We start from the raw sequence: 18595 nt of genomic DNA, 5'->3' as shown, positions 1-18595 counted from the left end.
AGGCTCACCACAGCCTCACCTACCACACATCTACCTGTGGTCTTCATACTAATTTAATGACATTATTTTTGTCTTTCCTTCTTTATGTCAGTTACTTTTATTCTATTCAACATAGGTAGACGTGATTTTTAATTCTAACACTCAGACATACGCACTTGTATTTCATCTTGCCTTTTACTGCACTGTATTTGGGTTTGTTGTCATCAATGCACTTCTGATGTGTTTAATACCTGGCTAAAAGACAAGTTTCCTCTAAGATATTAATAAATCGTTTCATTACCAATTAATCTGCCAGTTACTTTCTCGATTAATCATGCAGTCTCTAAAGTGTCAGAAATCAATGAAAATGCCCAGGTCTCTTCAGATGTCTTGCTGTGTCCAACCAGAAGTCCATAACCCAAAGATATTCAAGTTTACAACACAGAAAAGTGGCAAATCCTCACATCTGACAAGATAGAACCCAGTGAATGTTTGGTACAGAACATATTCCTGAGTAGTGCTGTCTTCTAACAAGGTGGGTCTGAACACACTGCATTGTTTGTATGTGCACCAACACGAGGCTTGAGGGAGGAGCAGATAGATGTAGAAACCAACAGGAGCCATTTTGTTTGATTTGGGAAGACATAATTAGGTCTGACATGCCCACTCTCCCAGGAGGCCAACAGTGAAGGGAAGCACAGTCGTACCACATCGATTCTATAAATCTCTCTCCTCACAAAGTTTAACTGCTCAACTCTTAAGTGCAAACAATCTTCCAGTCATGCTTCAGGAACTGATGCAGGCTTGCAAACTCTGACTCTTGTACATGCACACACGCACACAAACATAATGCAACATGTTCGCACATACATGCAAGTATAACCTCACAATCCAAAAAAAAAAAAAAAAAACAGAAGAGAAACAGTGAGACAAACGCAAAGTAACAGCAAGTCAAGTAGACATTCATTACTTTTAAGGTCAAAAACTTACTTCATGTACAACTTTTCTGCACACAATCCCTGACTTTTTCTCTTGACACACACATCAACACTCCCTCCTTTCCCCTAACTAAAGCACAGACACACCTGAACATGCACCACAACACACAACAGATCGAATCTGTGCAACACAGACACACAAGCTGAGCAAACCAAGAGGTCGTCTGGCCAGTTAAAGGCCGAGATCTGAGCTGATGGTCAGGGGCGTCTAGGGAGAGCTGAGGTGAAGTGGTGCTGTACCCGAGTGGTTGTCATGGAGAGCAAAACTTGGAGAAAGACTTGGTGATCAATAGCTTGCCCGCACTCCCACAATAGGTCACATAGGTTACAGAGGAGTACAAAACTGCAGGGTGGAAGTCAGCATACAGTATCTACAGCTGCACCTCTGGAGCACACACACACACATGCAAGTAAAAACAGGAATATATCTCCGCTGCATCCTGATTGAGTATTATCATAAACCCCAAACTCAGTCCACGTTCTCTATTTTTAGTCCTACTGTTTCTTTCATATGACCTGAGGGAAAATATGGAGTGGAACTGAAGCTGAATAGACCTTTTTTTGTTACAGCATAAAATGGTTCAAGTCAAACACAGGTATAATTAATAACAAAACTAATCACTGCACTGCATTGCAATAATTGCTGGAACAGGGCCATCATCAGTGTTATTATCTGCATCCGTGTTTTCCCTGCAATGACACGCCAAAATGTCTGATTTACACGGGAACGATGAAAAAAAGTTTCACTTTTCAGTTGCAGGACAGAAACTAAACTGTGTGAAAAGCAACATGAAGGCCAGGTTGTTGATAATGTTGTAGGATTACAGCCCAGTAGAGGAAAGTGTTGACTGATGGTCAAGTGCTATTTGTTTGTTTGTTTGTGTTTCGTGCACCTCATCAAACCAGCCTGAAAGCGGACTACAAGTAACAGTTAACCTTGACTAATAACAAGCTAACTTAGAAACTACCTTGTTTAACTCCGATCCGAGCTTCACCGTCGGTTACCGTTTAACACGGTCCATTTCCTGTATCACGTCTGACTTTCAAAATAAGGGAAAAACAAAATAAAAAGGTACAAAACAAAATAAACTTAAGAAGACAAACTTTACACCTATTAGGCATGAAACCAGCCATATGTGGGAGTGATTTACATAACATATATATGATTTAAATAGAATTCTACTTGGCTCATTCTTTATTTATACTTGACATTTATACTTTGCACCTACTTTTTTTGATTTTTTTCTACTTTAATTCTATTTTATGCAAGTTCGTGGCGTATATACAGTACATATACTATGTATATGTATGTTTCTATATGTGTTTTGTTTTTGTTTTTTTTTCTTTCTATATTGAGCATGTTAAGCACAAAAAAAATTCTGGCTGGAAAAAAAACATCTTCTGGATGAAAAAAAGTTAAATTAGTTTCTTTAGACCTTGCTCCTTAAGTCTTCTCCTTTTTTTCTCTCCATTTCCCCTCTACCCACTCATTTCTACTATTCTGTTTTCCCAACCATCCTTTTTGGTCTTTATTTCTCCTCTCTCTTCCTCTTCTGTCCCATCTGACATTTCAGTTGCCCAATTTCTCTCTTTTTGCCTCTTCATCCACCTCTCCAGTGGTCCAGTTAAGGCTACCCTTATCTGACCTAGTCTACTTTTTCTTGTTTTAGAGCCCCAATTAGGCACAGGTAGTTTGAGCTGGCCTCCGAAGGCCTGTGTGTGTGTGTGAGTGTGTGTGTGTGTGTGTGAATTAAACTGTAAATGTACTGATAGTTTCTACATATGACAGCCATTTAGCTATGGATGAAGTATCTGTTTCCAGTACTCCTAATGGCATTATTACAGCAGGCGACAGGGCCCATTATTAATAGTAAATGACAGAGACTCTCTCCTAAAGGTCTTAATATTGATCCCCCTCTATCCTCAGACTAGTCTTAATGATGATGTTCCTCCATGTCTTTCTCTGCAGCACCGTAATCAGGACCAGACGCACATTTACAACCTCTGAGTCACTATAAAGAGAAACAAGCCCATGCTACAAATGAGACTTCAAGATAAAAGGAGGGAGGTTATAGGAATTGTCAGACCTAATATTCCTCGTACCGTCCTACTCCTCCCACAGCGGGCAAATTAATTCCTCGTCTCCCCTCACCTCACGTCTACACTGATGAGATAAATAAAGATGGATCCGAGGAGATGCGTATTTGTTTGTACGTGGTGGCTCCTGTTTTAAATGTGGCTGCATGGAGATGTTTGTCTCTCCTGATTGCGCTCTCCAGTTCAAGCAGCGCTCCTCAGACTCTATCAGGAACAACAAGCAGGATGCATCTTAATGAGAATTAAAGCAACAGACCAACTAAGAGACTTGAAGAGGGAAAGAGGAATGAGGAAGCGTGTAAAGGTGTTTGTAGGCTCAAATATTTCATCCTTTCTTCTGTGGCAGTGGGAAGTTGAGTAACAATAATGGGGAAAAAAGAGAGAGGAAGAGAGCTATGAAGGAGCCTTCGAGGCAAAACAGAGTAATAAGAAACTCATTGGTTTTGGGGATGCAGTGGTCGATAACCTGAGGGGTTAAAACCAGCATGGGTGTGTTCCCAGTCAATACAAAAAAATTAATAACTGTGGCTGTGGCTGAAAGAAGGCCGCCCTCTGAGCATCATAATGATTCTCTTCTTCAATGCTTCATTTGGCTGCTATGGTCTGATAGTCTAATAAATGCTGTCTGTAGTGATTAAGGGGTCCTTCATGCTGCTAAATCCAAAGCAAAATGAATTGAATTCTGCTCAACTGTACTGACCTGACTGGTTCCTTTCTTTTCTCCATTACATGTGAGGACGGACTAGATGAACAAGCATATTATACACACCCAGCACATAAAGTCAGTGAAAAGTGGCCCAATAACTCACATCCCAACAAGTCAGGTGGAAAACTACGTACAAGCACTTCACAAAGTGAACATTTTTCTCCGACTCATCGACACAGTGACTGTCATTTCATTATGACCTTCATCATTTACATTGCTCCTAATATTTTTGTTATCACCAGAAAAGTCCAATGTGCTGATTCCAACAATAAATGTTAAGCACTGAGACATAGCTGAATAGCATGCAGCACTGTACTGTACCAGTGTGGTTTGTTAAATAGTGTTACACAATTACTTGCTACTTTGCTGATAATTATCTCCTGGATTTGGACAGGGACATCACTGCTTTCAGCCAGTCTCAACTTAGCGCACTATTTTCAGAAGCAAGAGCCAACCTCTGTAAATAAAAAAGGCAGAACATAAAAAAATAAGTTGGATTAAATTACCGCATCACCCAAATTAAAAAATAAATAAATCATATTTTCTTATTTACTTACCAGTTATAGTTGGCTGGACAGATAGTTTTGGTTTTATTTGCCAAGGTTTGAGATATCTGTCTCCAAGATTTCAGCCTTCACCCTCTTACAATTGAGATGAGCAGAATAATGTCGGGGTGTGAACAGCATTGAAAATTTGCATTCAGTGCATTTAACAGCAATGTTTTTCTCAGACAGTGTCCCTGCTTCAGTGAACATAATGTGAGCCATTTTTGTTGGAATTAATTTCTAACAAAGAGACAGTTTCTGTTAGCAGTTTGTTCTGTGGATTTTCCAGAATATCCAGAACACTGTCCCTGGGAAAACAATTTTCTGTTCATGTTATTGTTCTGTGCTGTGAGCACCACAAACAAATTATTATTTACCTCTATTATGTGAATCTCTGGCAATTTAAATCAAAACTACCTACATGGGCAGATCCCACCGGACCACTGACATTTTTATAATTTAAGAGAAGCAATCATTTAAGTGGAAAACTTACACCATGTCAATACTTTAAAGTAACAAACATATAAAAATAAAAATACATCTAAAATCTAGGGTAGGTATGAGCAGAGGACACAGGTTGGTCATTCCAGATATAATCTATAAACCTCTGTTTCAAACAGTGCAGTTTCTTTAGTACAACTATGCAGTCGTGACATCAGCTACAGTTTATACAATTACAATCTATACAACTACAGATGGTAACAATATGCAGGTTTAAACTTTAGCCATGATATAAAAGATTGGACTGGTGCGTAAACAGCACCATCACCACTTAAGTTCAAACTGAACTGGACCATTAATTTCCTGTTACAGAAGAAACAGAGAGGGGAGCTGCTTCAGGCCTTCTGAAGGCTACTAAATGATTAGACAGCTACTGCCCTCCACTGGTAGGAAGCATTCACTGCAGTGGTGAAATGATCCCTAATGCAAATGAAGCACTAAAACACATCAACTGAGATTTCTTCCAGTAAGACAGGAAGCCTGCTGCCGTAATGAACACGATTTGTTCGGGAGTGCAATTTAGGTTCATCATTAGACAATCCAGCAATTAAATTCCACTCTTACATGAAGTGATGCATTTCCACTAAAGCACTCATTATATGAGGTACAATGAGGAGGCAGATTCAGGTGGAATCCATTATCTCTTCATTTTGATATGACAACAGAGGGTGATGTATGGATAAAGAGAGGAAAATGAATTAGAGAATTTTGAGACAGTGGAGGTGTGAATGTATAAAAAGGGCTTTAACTCAGTATCGTGACAATGTCCTTCATGTTTTGTACATTCAGTGTATATAATACCGTGTATATAAGTTGGCTCCAATCCAAGATATTCAGCTCAGAAATGATGGCGAGCCTCTTTAGAAAGTCAGAAGAGCCCAGAACATTGTTGGTAGCCATCTTCCAGTTTCAGTGCTGCAGCTGGAGCAGCTCCTGACGCCAGCTTTTATAATCCTTCTCATTCAGATCTGAAGCCCACAGCGAAGCTATCAGATTAGCGCTGCTGGCTAATCTACACTATGTCAATGAATGAAAACCATCCACTGCCTTCTGTGCTGCCATGCCTGACTGAATAAGATATGATTCTGTGAAAGTGGGAGGTTGGATTCTTGTTTCAGCACAGACCTGGTGCCCAGTTGCACTCAGAAAGACAGAAACACACAGTGCATATCATTTTGAAAGCAGACCTCTGTGTTATATTTTGAGTTTGTCTGTCTCTGTGTGTGTGCGCCAGCAGGTGGAACGCACACAGACGTACAAAGCCACACTGAATAACTTTCACTACAGGTGGATGCAGCAGTCGCGATGAACCAGAAGTCCCAATTGCCCCCATCTCTGGATTTGAGAGACGGTTGTGTCGATCACTGAACACTCCCACTTGCAGACTAAAAAGGGAAAATAAGGCCTGTAGTAGTGACTTTTGTGTGCAAAACACTTTGGAGCCATAGTCACACATCTGAACTAGTGTCCGCCACTGTTGCAATGGCAAGGGGATCCTGAATTGCTTTGTGCAAACACAGACAGTCAAAAACCACATGCTTCTTTCACAAAGTAAGTCTCTATTAGTCACCTCAAAATAAGGACGCTCCACCAAGTGGTTGGAGGTGTAAATACAAATAAACATGAACGCATAAGAAAAAAAATGGTTTCTACACATAAACCTTGTGAAAACCATATTTCCAGTGTTAAATGCAGTGACAAAAGTCAGCTTGTAATTTCTGCTGGCTCAGCACTGATGGCATGATGTGGTGCAAAAACTTTGGCACAGAGCAGGAAGGAAGTCAAAAATAATGAATGTAATGTGAATGTAATGTGAATGTTCTAGCCAAAAGAATTACTGTTATTGATATTTCTTATTGATAAAAATAAGAATTTAATGCAATTAGTTAAATTTAAAAATCATATTTCTTATTGCTCCCACTAGAAATATATGCCTGCATATACTTGCATTCATTCTTTCTCAGCATAATGCGCATATGCACACAAACACACAAACACTCACAAACATCATTAATAATCATAAGAGATAATAAAACAGTTGCCTTGATGCTGGAAACCTGTGTATGCCTACTTTTTTTTCCACACTTGAATACGGAATCAATAAAGAATCAGACCGATAAGCAAAATCAGTAATGGCATTGGTATCATTTGAATAGGGATACTGACGTTTAAGCAAAAATGCTTTGACAAAACCTCCTTCCAGTCATGTCTTGTGAACACAAACTCCTTCTAAATACATTTCACAAACACATGCAGCAGCACAGTCCCAGATTGTCCCATGCAGTGTGTCCATGGTGAGGAGAATTACATTGACCTAATTCACTTAACTGGACCAGTTAGATATTTGGTCATTGGCTGGCTGAGCTCGAGTTTGATCCTCTGAGCCGATCTCCAGCAGCTTCTAGCCTCAATAAAATCATCCTCCGCCTCTGACAGAACTCATCTCTTGGTGAGTTATTAATACCAACAGAGCAGACAGGATGTTATGCACTGATTCTTCAAGCTTCTCATCAACAAAGCGACAAGAGAGCAGAAGAAGGTCACCTTCTCTCCCTCTGCTCCATCTGTCCCTCCATACCGTACCCACATCAAGAGGACTGGCAGGACTCGGACAGCCGAGTCAGAACCGATGACATCTTCAAACAATTTGCAAAGGTCTTGATCGTAAAGACAGTAACATGCTAATTGTACACAACTACTTCACACTGTCACACAGCTGTCCAGCTTCACATGGACAGTGAGGACACTCCTCCTTTTCTGAAGTCCAATCTGACATAAATGGTGCATTTGAATGATGGCTGAATTCCATAATAAATGAAACTTTTCTGAGACTCTCCAGACCTATACCAAATGGCCTTCTCACCTCCCATTCAAAAAAAAATTCAGACACTCTCAGGAAATTTTCTGGAAGAATTTAGTTGTAAATCTGCCACCATTATCACTGTTACCTATGTGCTGTATGAGAATGGAAAACTTGACATGTCACTTGGCAAATTTCACAAAACAGGTCATAATCAAATGGACTGACAGAAAGTTACAGTTTAAGAGAAATTTTTATATTTCAGATGAAGTGGTTAAAGTCCACTGCTGAGTTCCTGTTTACAGGTTCATTAGTAGTGGCTTGCTCCCTGGCCTGGACTGCCCTATATATGCTGTGGCCGAGAGCTGCAACACAGTGGGATGGAGGCTGGTTGTGCTCCACTTAGATGTTAAAGGGCATGTTAACATTTTGAATTCAATATTGTTCCCATAACCCCGAGTGGTACCCTGGCATCGCCAGACCAATTCATATTTGCGAACGGCGAATAAACATGAGCTTGCTGATTGGTCTGGTTTCCAGGCTACCTGAGTGGATGAAAACATCCTGGGGTCTTCCTCCTTCACACTCCTCTCTAGAGGCAAAAAACACAATTTGGAAAGTAGAAAATTACATTTCAGAACAGGCAATATCAGCAAGTGGTTACATGTTTGTGACTTTAAGTCTACATTTCTTATCCAGAGCTAAGTACATTCAGGTAGGAGCATTTCTAATATTCTGTTTATTGTTATGTAAATCAGAGCAACATTTGTTGTGGATTGAGCCTGGGATGATGGCCCTAATATAATCTGAATGAAAAAAATAAAACTCCAAAAATAGCTGACAGTAATATTATTTATATCACTGTATTTGCTCCACAGCTATTTATCACAAAAGATTAATGCCAATTAAGGCAACTACAAAGAGAGCTGGGCTATTTAGAGGTGGATACATATTTTATGAATTTATTTAATTTACAAACAACTGTGAATAAACAGGAAAACCTAACTGATAAGATGCACTGAACTGGAATTGACAAACCCATAAATTATAATGAAAATTATGTCCTGTAAACTGAAATCTGTAGCTATTTTGCTCAACTAGCTAGAAAGAAAAGACAAAGACAAGGCTACCACTTTAATAATTTGTCCATTGTGCTTTAGCCATTAGGACTGTTGGCACAATGAAGACATGACATACTTATAGAAAAAAGCGCTTTAGAAAATCTATTTATTTTAATTTTTTAAAATGAAGAATCTGCCAAAGATAATCTGACAAAAAAAATCACAAGACTGCATTTTCTGTCTCACAAAGTGTGTTCTTACACCTTCAACATACTATTCTCTTAAAACTCCACCTCTTTTCCTCTCTCTCTCTCTCTCTCTCTCTCTCTCTCACACACACACACACACACACACACACACACACACATACACATACACACACACACACACATTCACACTTCTCTCCTCTCCATACTGTTCTAACACCTCTCAGCTCACTTTTATAAATCTGTCTTACTGAGCCGAACAGCCGTTTGCACCTCACTCCTGCTTGGTGTTGATGAAAAGATGAGCACAGACTAAAGATGTTATCACATAATTACGTACAGATGGACGCAGCCAATAACTCCTTTACAGACCAGAATTCAAAACAAAATCCACAACTGTTTTTTTTTTAAGTTACAAATGTATTTAGAAGAATTCTTAACATTCAAGTTCAAAAGCAATCCTTTCAATAAAGCTTCTGCTGGCAGAAAATAAGTAAAGCACAGGTCTTACTAATAACATTAAGCATGGCTCTGTTATATTAAAGTGCCCCAGTGAGCCATGACAGTGTGACAGTGAGGCAGCATGCACAGTACCAGGATCCTGAAACTGAAGCAGCTAAATGGAATTCAGCCATCATTCCTTTTATTATTTATACATGGTGTGACATGTCAAAGTGTCTGCCATTCAAAATTAATTTAATAGCTCTGAAAAAAAACCTAAAAGCCTTATTGTAAATGATGCAGAGTATTACTTACATATCACTTCCCAACAACCCACCATACACTCCTCAAACACCAGTGGATAGTAATATGAGCAATGTTTCTTTGTAAAACATGCAACTTTTTTCTCACCTCTGCCTGACTTCACGCAAACAATGTGCAACATTATTCATGTAAACGATGTTCAATATTACACGTTGTGTAAATACACAATGATAAATATTGTCTCTCTCTTAACTATGCACAATACCTACCCTCACCTATATCTTGCCGCTGCCGTAACAATGAGAATTTCTCCCTGTGGGATTTAACAATGTTCATCTTACATAAATGTAGAAATCTTTTTGTTCTGATGCTCTGGTGAAGTTTGGTGTTATGCTGATAGACTGCAAATAGTCAAGATAAATTTACAACACATCTATTTATATGACAGAGAAACAATGCACTTGAAGCACTTACACACACACACACACACACACACACACACACACACACACACACACACACACACACAAGCCAGTTTCTTTGCAAAATAAAACAATGTTCCATGACTGACTGAGATATTAATTGCTTTAACAGCTAGCCATTTAGAACAAGAAGTCCACAGGCGCTGTTAGAAGGTGACTTGATACACAACTCGCACCTGCATGTTCTGAAGTGCAAGAAAACTTGCCAACACAGGACCTGTAAAAAACGACACCTTCTGTGTTCACGGCTCAGTCTATAAACTGGCCCAGAACTGGGTTGTGAATGCAGGAGCACCACAAATAAAACACGTTACAGTAAAAGTACATAATATTCCCATATTTACCAAGCAGCGTCCTGTCCTATTTGTTTGGGTATGGGCACACCTGCCTTTATGCAGTGTGTGTTTCCTGAAAATTGCAATCAGAGTAGATGAAACAGGCCAGGGCAGAGTCAGGCTGTGACCTCACTATGGAGGCCCATTGGGCCTCGCTGTCACTGCTGTACCCCCTCAGGGACAGAAGGGGGTTTCTACATTCTACCTGCCCGAAAATAGCTTGTTAAAATGTGTAAGTGTGTGCATGTTCGCATGGGCAGTCAGACATGACTGTGCGCCCAGAGAGGACATCCATCTCTGATTTGGCCGTGTGTGTGGCCTCTGAGCCGAGAGACTGGACTGCTTCTAGATGATTCCTCAGCGGGCCGTGAGTGTGTCAGCAACTGTCTGCAAGCATACTACCATAAATACACTCCACTCCCCACTGGATGGAAGTCAAATAGTAATATGACAGCCAAGAGAGAATGACAGAGGGGATGAGAACAGAAAATATATAGTGAAGGGGACAATAAGCAAGGCACAAACAGCAGTGTGCTCAAGGACGTTCTTGGCAAAGACTACATTCAGATGGAGAACAGTGTGAGGTGGGTAGTTCAATAAACAGATAGTCTCATGTTTAAATGGATAAGAGAGGGAGGGGGGAAATAGACCTGTCTGTGATACATGCACATTAGCATTTAACCCCTTACACATTACAGGCCCAGACTCTTACTCTGTCAGCAGCTCTAACTCAATAATCAATCACATTGACGCAACCCATGGAAACACCGAGATTGAGAGCAAGCAGTCAGGATTGCGTGAAGACAAATCCTCTGTGAGCAAACTCGGCAATGTCCAAAAATAAAAACTGGTTTGATTTCTTGCTTTACTCATGTCCCAGAAAGAAGCCACTGTAATGCTCATTTCATGGCTGAGAACACAGCCCTTTCAGCTACTTATTGGGACTTAAACTGGGCCTCAGAGGGTGTGATGATATCTATCTCCTCTGCTGTTTCTTCAATCCAATGTTCTACTCTCACACAGGCCCTGTCTGCTTTCACACTGGCTGACAGAAGCAGGTCACTCAGTCAACAGTGTTTCCATAAATCCACTGCTATGCTACGAAACATTACAACAAGCCTCCAGCCTCAGAGGCCACAATAATTATACAACAACACAGCACAGGCTGACAATAACAAAACACTCAAGGGCTTATCAAACCATGACTGCGAGAGACCTGAACAGTTTCCACTTCTGAACTCAGGAATATTTCATAAACAAAATAGGTGTGTGTGTGTATGTGTGTGTAATTTGGATGGCGTGAGTTAAAGCAAATCATGTTGACTTCAGAGTTGATCAATATGAAAGCGGGCTCACCAGTAATTAGGCTACTCGAGTTTAATTTTTCATCAGTGCGTAATTATACCGTAATAACAGTAACAGTCTGGACTGGCAGCCAGCAGACTCTCTCTCTCTCTCTCTCTCTCTGTGTGTGTGTGTGTGTGTGTGTGTGTGTGTGTGTGTGTGTGTGTGTGTGTGTGTGTGTGTGTGTGTGTGTTTGTGAAGCTATCCCTCTGTCGCTCAGACTCGTACAGCAGCAAAGAAGAAAAACATTTGATCCACGACGCAGGCCTGTTAGGTGAAACGAGCCCTGCGCTCGACCAAAAAGAAGGAGAAATCGCAGGCTGTGGCATGACGCCTAAACGGACACACCCCCTCCCAGGTTGTGGCCTCAAACCAGCGACACTGTGATAAACAAGCGGCGGCTGCTCCCGGCTGCTATATAGTCATTACAGTTACTGATCCTGGTGGAGTGAACCCATCATTACGGCTCGTAATTACATTTCACCAACAATCAGGCCTACGCGTAGGTTTGCGCTCGGTCCACCAAAACGCACGGTTTCTCCCTTTAGTGCAGACTGACAGATGACTGCACAAATGACATCTTTATCAAACCAGCGACACACACACACGCACAAACAGCATTACACTCCTCCCCGCCTCTTCGGTGCGCTCCTGGCCCCTCTCTCGTTCAGCATAGCTCACCTTGTTTGACACATTTGAAGCGGACCGGGTCTTTGCAGTGTTTGATCACGGCCAGCACGTCCCGGGTGGTGAGCCCGGCCACTGGCATGTCGTTGACCTCCAGCAGCAGCTCATCCTGAGCCAGTTTGCCGCTCTGGATCAGTCCCTTCCCCTGCTTCACCTCGCCGAAGTAGGGGAACTGGCCGTTCTCCGCGCCCCCCTTCAGCTCGAACCCCAGTTCCCCTTCCTTGCCCCGGGTTATCACCGCTTCGTGGACTTTGTTGGTCCAGTGGTTTTTCTTCTTGAGGCTCTTAGACATCGTTAGGGCGAGTTAATCTCCACGGGCTAGCCCATACAACAGCCTCCTATCGTCTCATCCCTGCCTTTGTGCGACCGGCTGCAGCTTCACAGCGCCCGTGGCTCCATCATCACCGGTGCACGCCAGGCGCAGTGTCCGCTCGGCGAGCCGCGCAGTCGGACAGAGGGCTGCAGTACAGCACGGCGGCGGATGAAATAATTATTACTCTGTCAGACACAGAGACGCAAGAGACAGATACTGGCGGATGACCCGGATGTGAAGCCTGAAGGAGGGGAGAGATGAATGGTTCTGGTTCGGCGTTAAAGGATGGAGAGGAGGGGAAATAAGACAGGAGGCGCTTCACTCCCACTACACTGCCAGGGGCGCTTCCTCAGGCTCACTGTGATCACACACAGGCGTTGACATGTAGGCTAGGAGGAACAACACTTTACACTGCATTATACGTATATACCTCAGCCTATATGATCTACCTGCAACCGTGTTTGAGGCTTTTCGAGAACGGAATAGCTTTACGACAGAGTTTTTCGCCATGTGGCCCCTAGTTTGTGGTAATTACTGTAAATTAATTAGTTAATAGGCTACTGCATGGTCCACTTATACACATTATTAACTGAAATGACATAGAAGCCTTAAGGCAATACCGGCATTATTACCAAATCTTGAGGAATCATCTTGTTTTACAATAAAATAAAATAAAAATAAAAATACATTTTAAAAATAAAAATACAAATATTATTTCTGTTTGGATTGTGTTTACATGATGCATCTTAAGATATATAGAACACACTGAATACCTGCAAGATTCAAATCTATCACCGAACGAAAGCTTCATTATTGGATAATTTTGCGAAATCCTTGATTTATGACCAACAACTGAAAGAGTTCTCACTTTTTACAATATCTGCACAGGGCAACTACAGTATGGTTATCATGGTTCTGTAAAATAAATAAATAACGGTTAAGACATTCTTATATTAAAACACGTGGTTAAGGTTGTGGGGCCTCAATACATTATCTCCCCAACATTTTGGCATTTAGGAAGTGAAAACATCGTGCATGATATGTTTTGTTTTTTGTATTTTTTTTTTGTGGTGTAAAAGAAACAACATTCAACATCTATACTTCTGTTTTTTTGAAAGCTTCACTCTATTTAAGTTGGTCACCGTTACATAATTGCTATGTTGACATAAATCCAAGTCCAACAGAGAATGACAAATCCTTTTGTTGCCATTACTTTTTCATGGCTTGCATGGTTCTGCGAAGCGGGTGAAGTAAAGTTTCATTCAATATTTAACGCATAAGTCAAGAGCCGCTCGTCCAAATCTACTGAGGATGACAGTCCCTCTTACTGCCACTCTGAGCCTCTGTGTGAGTGTGTAGGTGTGTGTTTTAAGGATATACAATGTACTTTTGTGATGTGAGTATCTTCCCTACAAAACAACATTACTGTACACAACCTCCTGTGCTTTTGCAACCAGTAAATAATCCATGAAGAGCAGTGGATTCACTTTGACTGTCACTTTACTTACTTGGCATTTAGGTCATACTGTACGTTCTGGTTACAGCAGATGCTTCTGACACTAATTCTCAGCAGATGATGATGCAGACTAGATGATTATTAAAGACTAACCACTGCACTGGAGAAAGAGTGCTCGTATAATCCAGAAAACTGGCTGGATTTGGAGATTATATACTCAGAAGGGAAATGAATCCCTGCTTTACTATATCTGTGCCTCTGCTGGCGAATGTCAGAACTGCAGCTTCAAGAGGCCTGCAGCCTGCACCGGAACATAGTTCAGGGTTGAGGAAGCACAGACTCTAAATGGCTCAGAGTCTACGGTTTTTCACACCAGCAGCAACTCATTTAAAGTTACTGGCATGCTAAATCATGAAATCTGCTTGATGCTGCCTTCAAATAGGATAATAATCTGGCACCTTGTAGCTGTTTTTTGAATACAGGCCAAATCATACACTAAATTTTTGTCCTGTGCTCATCTATCTATATATGGATCAGAGTATTTCACTATTTTGGACCTTTCTTTGTGAACAGAAGTGTGACAGAAGAACAAAAAAAAAGCCATCGGCTGTCGGAGCTTTGTGCTGGAGCGTCTAAATTTGGAGTCACTTCAAGGAACTCATTGCCACTTTAAGATTTTCTGTTGACAGGATACTAAAGTACAAAAGAAGCTCTCAGTAGTGTATGGGTGGCCAATAACACATGGACAGAGTTAGGGGGAGGAGAACTAACATGATCTCCTAACAGCATTGTAATGTGGTCCTTTGGTCTGAGTGACATTGTGCTGCACGATGGCTTGGAAGAAAAAGAGCTTCGAAAGCAAGAAGTGCTTTATGTTTGTTATTCTTTCTGTGAAAGTTTGAGCAGCTGCAACAACTCCATTAAATCTTTCACTTTCTGTCAGAATATTAATGATCTGGCCACAACGGTTGTATTAGCTGTGGTTGTGCACACCAGAAACATCCACAGAGGCTTCCTCAGAGTGTCTGTAAATATATTTGTGACTGTGTTTGTGTGCACAGGGTGGGGGAGGAAGAAGAAAGAAAAGGATATTACTTTATATCATCATTATAGACAGAAAGTAATGAGCATCCTAAAGCAGACTGTCAACAACAGAAGGCAAAAATACAATAGCACGAGTCAGTCTGCACACTCAGAGGGGGAATTTCAATAGAACTTATATGGATTTAGCTCACTGCTTCCCTCATTGACTCTTTTCTTTATGCATTTGCTGTTATTGAAGAAATGCACACTAAGTTGTTTTTATTGCTCAGCAAAGACAGGGGGGAGTGGGGTCACCTTCACACAGAGGCTCATATTCGTATACTCCCAACAGGGTGAACAGACTCCTCCTGTCTTTATCATCTTTATTTTATCCACGAATGTGCCAGAGCTTAAGAAGAAAAAACAGACCACAGGCAAACATATTAGCTATCATCTACTGTCTTTTGAGGTAGGAACAATATTTGGAAGTCATTTTAAACTTTAAAATTATATAGACAACACAGTGGCCTCTGTGAGAAACTCAGGGGGTGTGCTGGACTGGAGAAGTGGTTAAAAACCGGTTTCAAACATGCACCCACACACACACTCAAATGCAACACACACACAGAATAAGTTAATTAGACTGAATGGCTTAAGGGAATTGGCAACTAAATCACGTCGGCTTTTTCTCCAAGCTCACAATGAGATTTAATTATACACTGAAACTTGTGATGGCAAAGTACACCTGCAGAAAGTCCAGACTGACTCTAAACCAAACCAAACAGACATCCTGACCTGAGCCTGTGCAGCTGATATTAGCTTATAATTATCAGCTATATTGGTAGCCTATCAGACTACATGTCAGCCCATAAAATACCAAAAAACTGCTGAAGATATTAAGCTAATTTTGACAGTGACGCCATTACATTTTCAACCATAAAATGTCCTGCTTCATAGATGTCTTTGAACACATTTTGTACCAGTCAATATTTTATGATCAGCAAATTTATAACAACCACGTATCAAATGACAATGAGAAAATAATGTAACATTGTGTTAGTAATGATATACCTAAAGAGAATTATCACTGGTATCTGGCACTCCTCTTCATACGAAGCTTTGTTTAACAAGCCCAAACTGTGGAACTCTTCCAATATCAAAAATATATTTATTGTATTTAAAAATAAAGTGTATTGGCCAACATGTCAGTATAAGATTATCAAACCTGTCTTGTCAGTGGACAAGAATCCTTGCCTACATGGATGAATTGTTATCAGAATAAATAAATAAATAAATAAATAAATCACACTTAAGTTATAAATTCTTTCTCTTCTAATCTTCTCAGATGTTAACTCTTTTAAGTGGAATATGACTCGACTACAGATATAAAAAAATTAGCTGGTTGTTACTCATAGTTTTCAAAGCATTTCTACAGATGTGGTATGTGGTTTGGCTTGGATTCCTTTTGCTTTGACTCTGTGGTCAGCTGCAGTCTGCAGTGCTGTGATGTTTGATCACCTTCATTAGCATCATCCTCTTCTCTTTCACTCCTTCGTCAGCTACATACCTTCTTTTAGAAGAACCTTCATATCCACACTGTTTGATCTCCCTGTGAGGGCTTTGGGGATTAGCTAAATGAGTCTACACTTAGCTTTTAAATCACACAATGCCTCCCTAAAATAGTGTCCTCTCAGCTAATGCCTAATCATTGTGCTTGAGCAGTGATAGCTTAGCTAAGTCTGCAAGACAGGAGTCAGCCTTGGCACTGCTCTGACCCATTTGTGGGATGTTCGTTGCCATCATTTTGGTGTTTATGAAATTTATAAAAATGAAAAAAAAAAAAAAAAAAGACTGGAATATGACAGTTGTTCTGATAATCCTGTCACTATCTCTGGACTAATTCCTTTAACGGGTGATTGGCTCATGAATACTGGAAAGAACTCTGGGCCACAGTTCTTGCTTTAAATCACCACAGCTTGGTAGAAAATCACTTTCTCATACTAATTCGGGATTAATTAGTCCTAATCTTTGGGGTGTTTCCAATGGAGACTCTATATAGAAAGGCCCATACATCTTTGTCAGGAACAATCTATGTTAATTATATTAAACCTGATGATTAGATTTTCCTCAGTTGTCTCGTTCTGACCATCAAGCGGCCGTCAGTTTTGGTCATTAGTTACTCAATGTGTCCACTAGATGGAGCTATTCACTGCTGAACAGTGTGATCTGAGGCCATTAATTACTCCTCCTAAATATCACCCCTGCTCTTAGTTCTCCAGTTAGTTTTAGGATGAATATTAAAGAATCCGGCTGCTCAGAAATATACTTTGCTTATTGATGTTTGATATTAACAGTGCAGAATGATGTATGTGCAGAGTTTGGTACTAGAGGGAGGATTTTATCTGCTGAAGGGCAAAAGTTTCTGTGTTCTCACCTTGAAACTTGCAGGAGACACAAATATTCTTCTAAGCGAAGCAGGAAGCACCTCATGTCCAGGAGTTACATATCTGAGGTAAAACATATTTTCATTTTTATAGATTCTCAGCTTTGCAAAGGAAAAAAAGTTGCTTTTCTTTAAAAAAAAAAAAAAAAGTAGCTTACTAAACCTTTTTGCTAAACGAAATATCAGACAAATTCCTAATTTGAACAGAGTATTTTTTTAATGTCTGTGAACATTTCTAGCCAGGGCCTTTGAGATTCTCCTGCTTGCCTATCCTTGACTTTCTGCTGCTCAGAAAAGAAAAACTAAGACATAAACCTTAAGTGAAGCTGCTTTCTGTGTCTCTGAACCTGAGGAGACCAACTTTTTTTTTTCACTTGTTTAAAATTTTTGCTGTGTATTTTTGCCTTACATTTTAAGTAAGACAATACGTAACCTATTTTTATCAAGGGATGACACAGTCCAGCTATCAGTTATTCTATTCTATTCTATTCTAACTTTATCAAATGACATATTAGAGAAAAATGTCCAATAAAAACTCATAGAGCTAAATGGGAGGATCAAATAACTTGTTTTGTCCAGTCAACAGTTTAAAACCAAAACATGCTGAATTTCCAGTGAATCAAGACAGAATCAAAATGCTAATTCTCACGCTGGAGGAGCTGGAGCCAGAGAATGTTTGGCATATTTACTTTAAAACTGACTTCTAAATGTCACTGATTATGTCAATGTTTGACACTCATCAATTGACTGAAAATTAACTAATAGTTTCAGCTCTGCTTCTGTGTTACTTTCCTGTGTAGTGGGAGCAACCTTTAATGTTCAGCAGCATCAGTCAAATGCTTTCCTGTTAGAAAAAAAAAACACAAATAGTCACACACAAAAAAAGACAGGAGAAACAGGTGTTGCATAAGTTG

At 40.3% G+C, this 18595-nt stretch overlaps 1 protein-coding gene across 1 annotated transcript in view; it reads right to left on the bottom strand.

The window, feature by feature from the left end:
• LOC121181892 (membrane-associated guanylate kinase, WW and PDZ domain-containing protein 2-like) overlaps positions 1-12738 on the bottom strand; it is a 69882-nt gene extending 57144 nt beyond the window's left edge. Inside the window, exon 1 of the mRNA XM_041038107.1 lies at positions 12441-12738. Within this exon, the coding sequence (XP_040894041.1) occupies positions 12441-12738 (298 nt within the window). The remainder of the gene's footprint in view (positions 1-12440) is intronic.
• Between the last annotated feature and the right edge of the window lie 5857 nt (positions 12739-18595).

Source organism: Toxotes jaculatrix, chromosome 5 (assembly GCF_017976425.1).
Source record: "Toxotes jaculatrix isolate fToxJac2 chromosome 5, fToxJac2.pri, whole genome shotgun sequence".
NCBI classification, from domain to species: Eukaryota; Metazoa; Chordata; class Actinopteri; family Toxotidae; genus Toxotes; species Toxotes jaculatrix.
The sequence above is the reverse complement of the archived record's forward strand: the minus strand, read 5'-3'. Positions and strand labels throughout refer to the sequence as shown.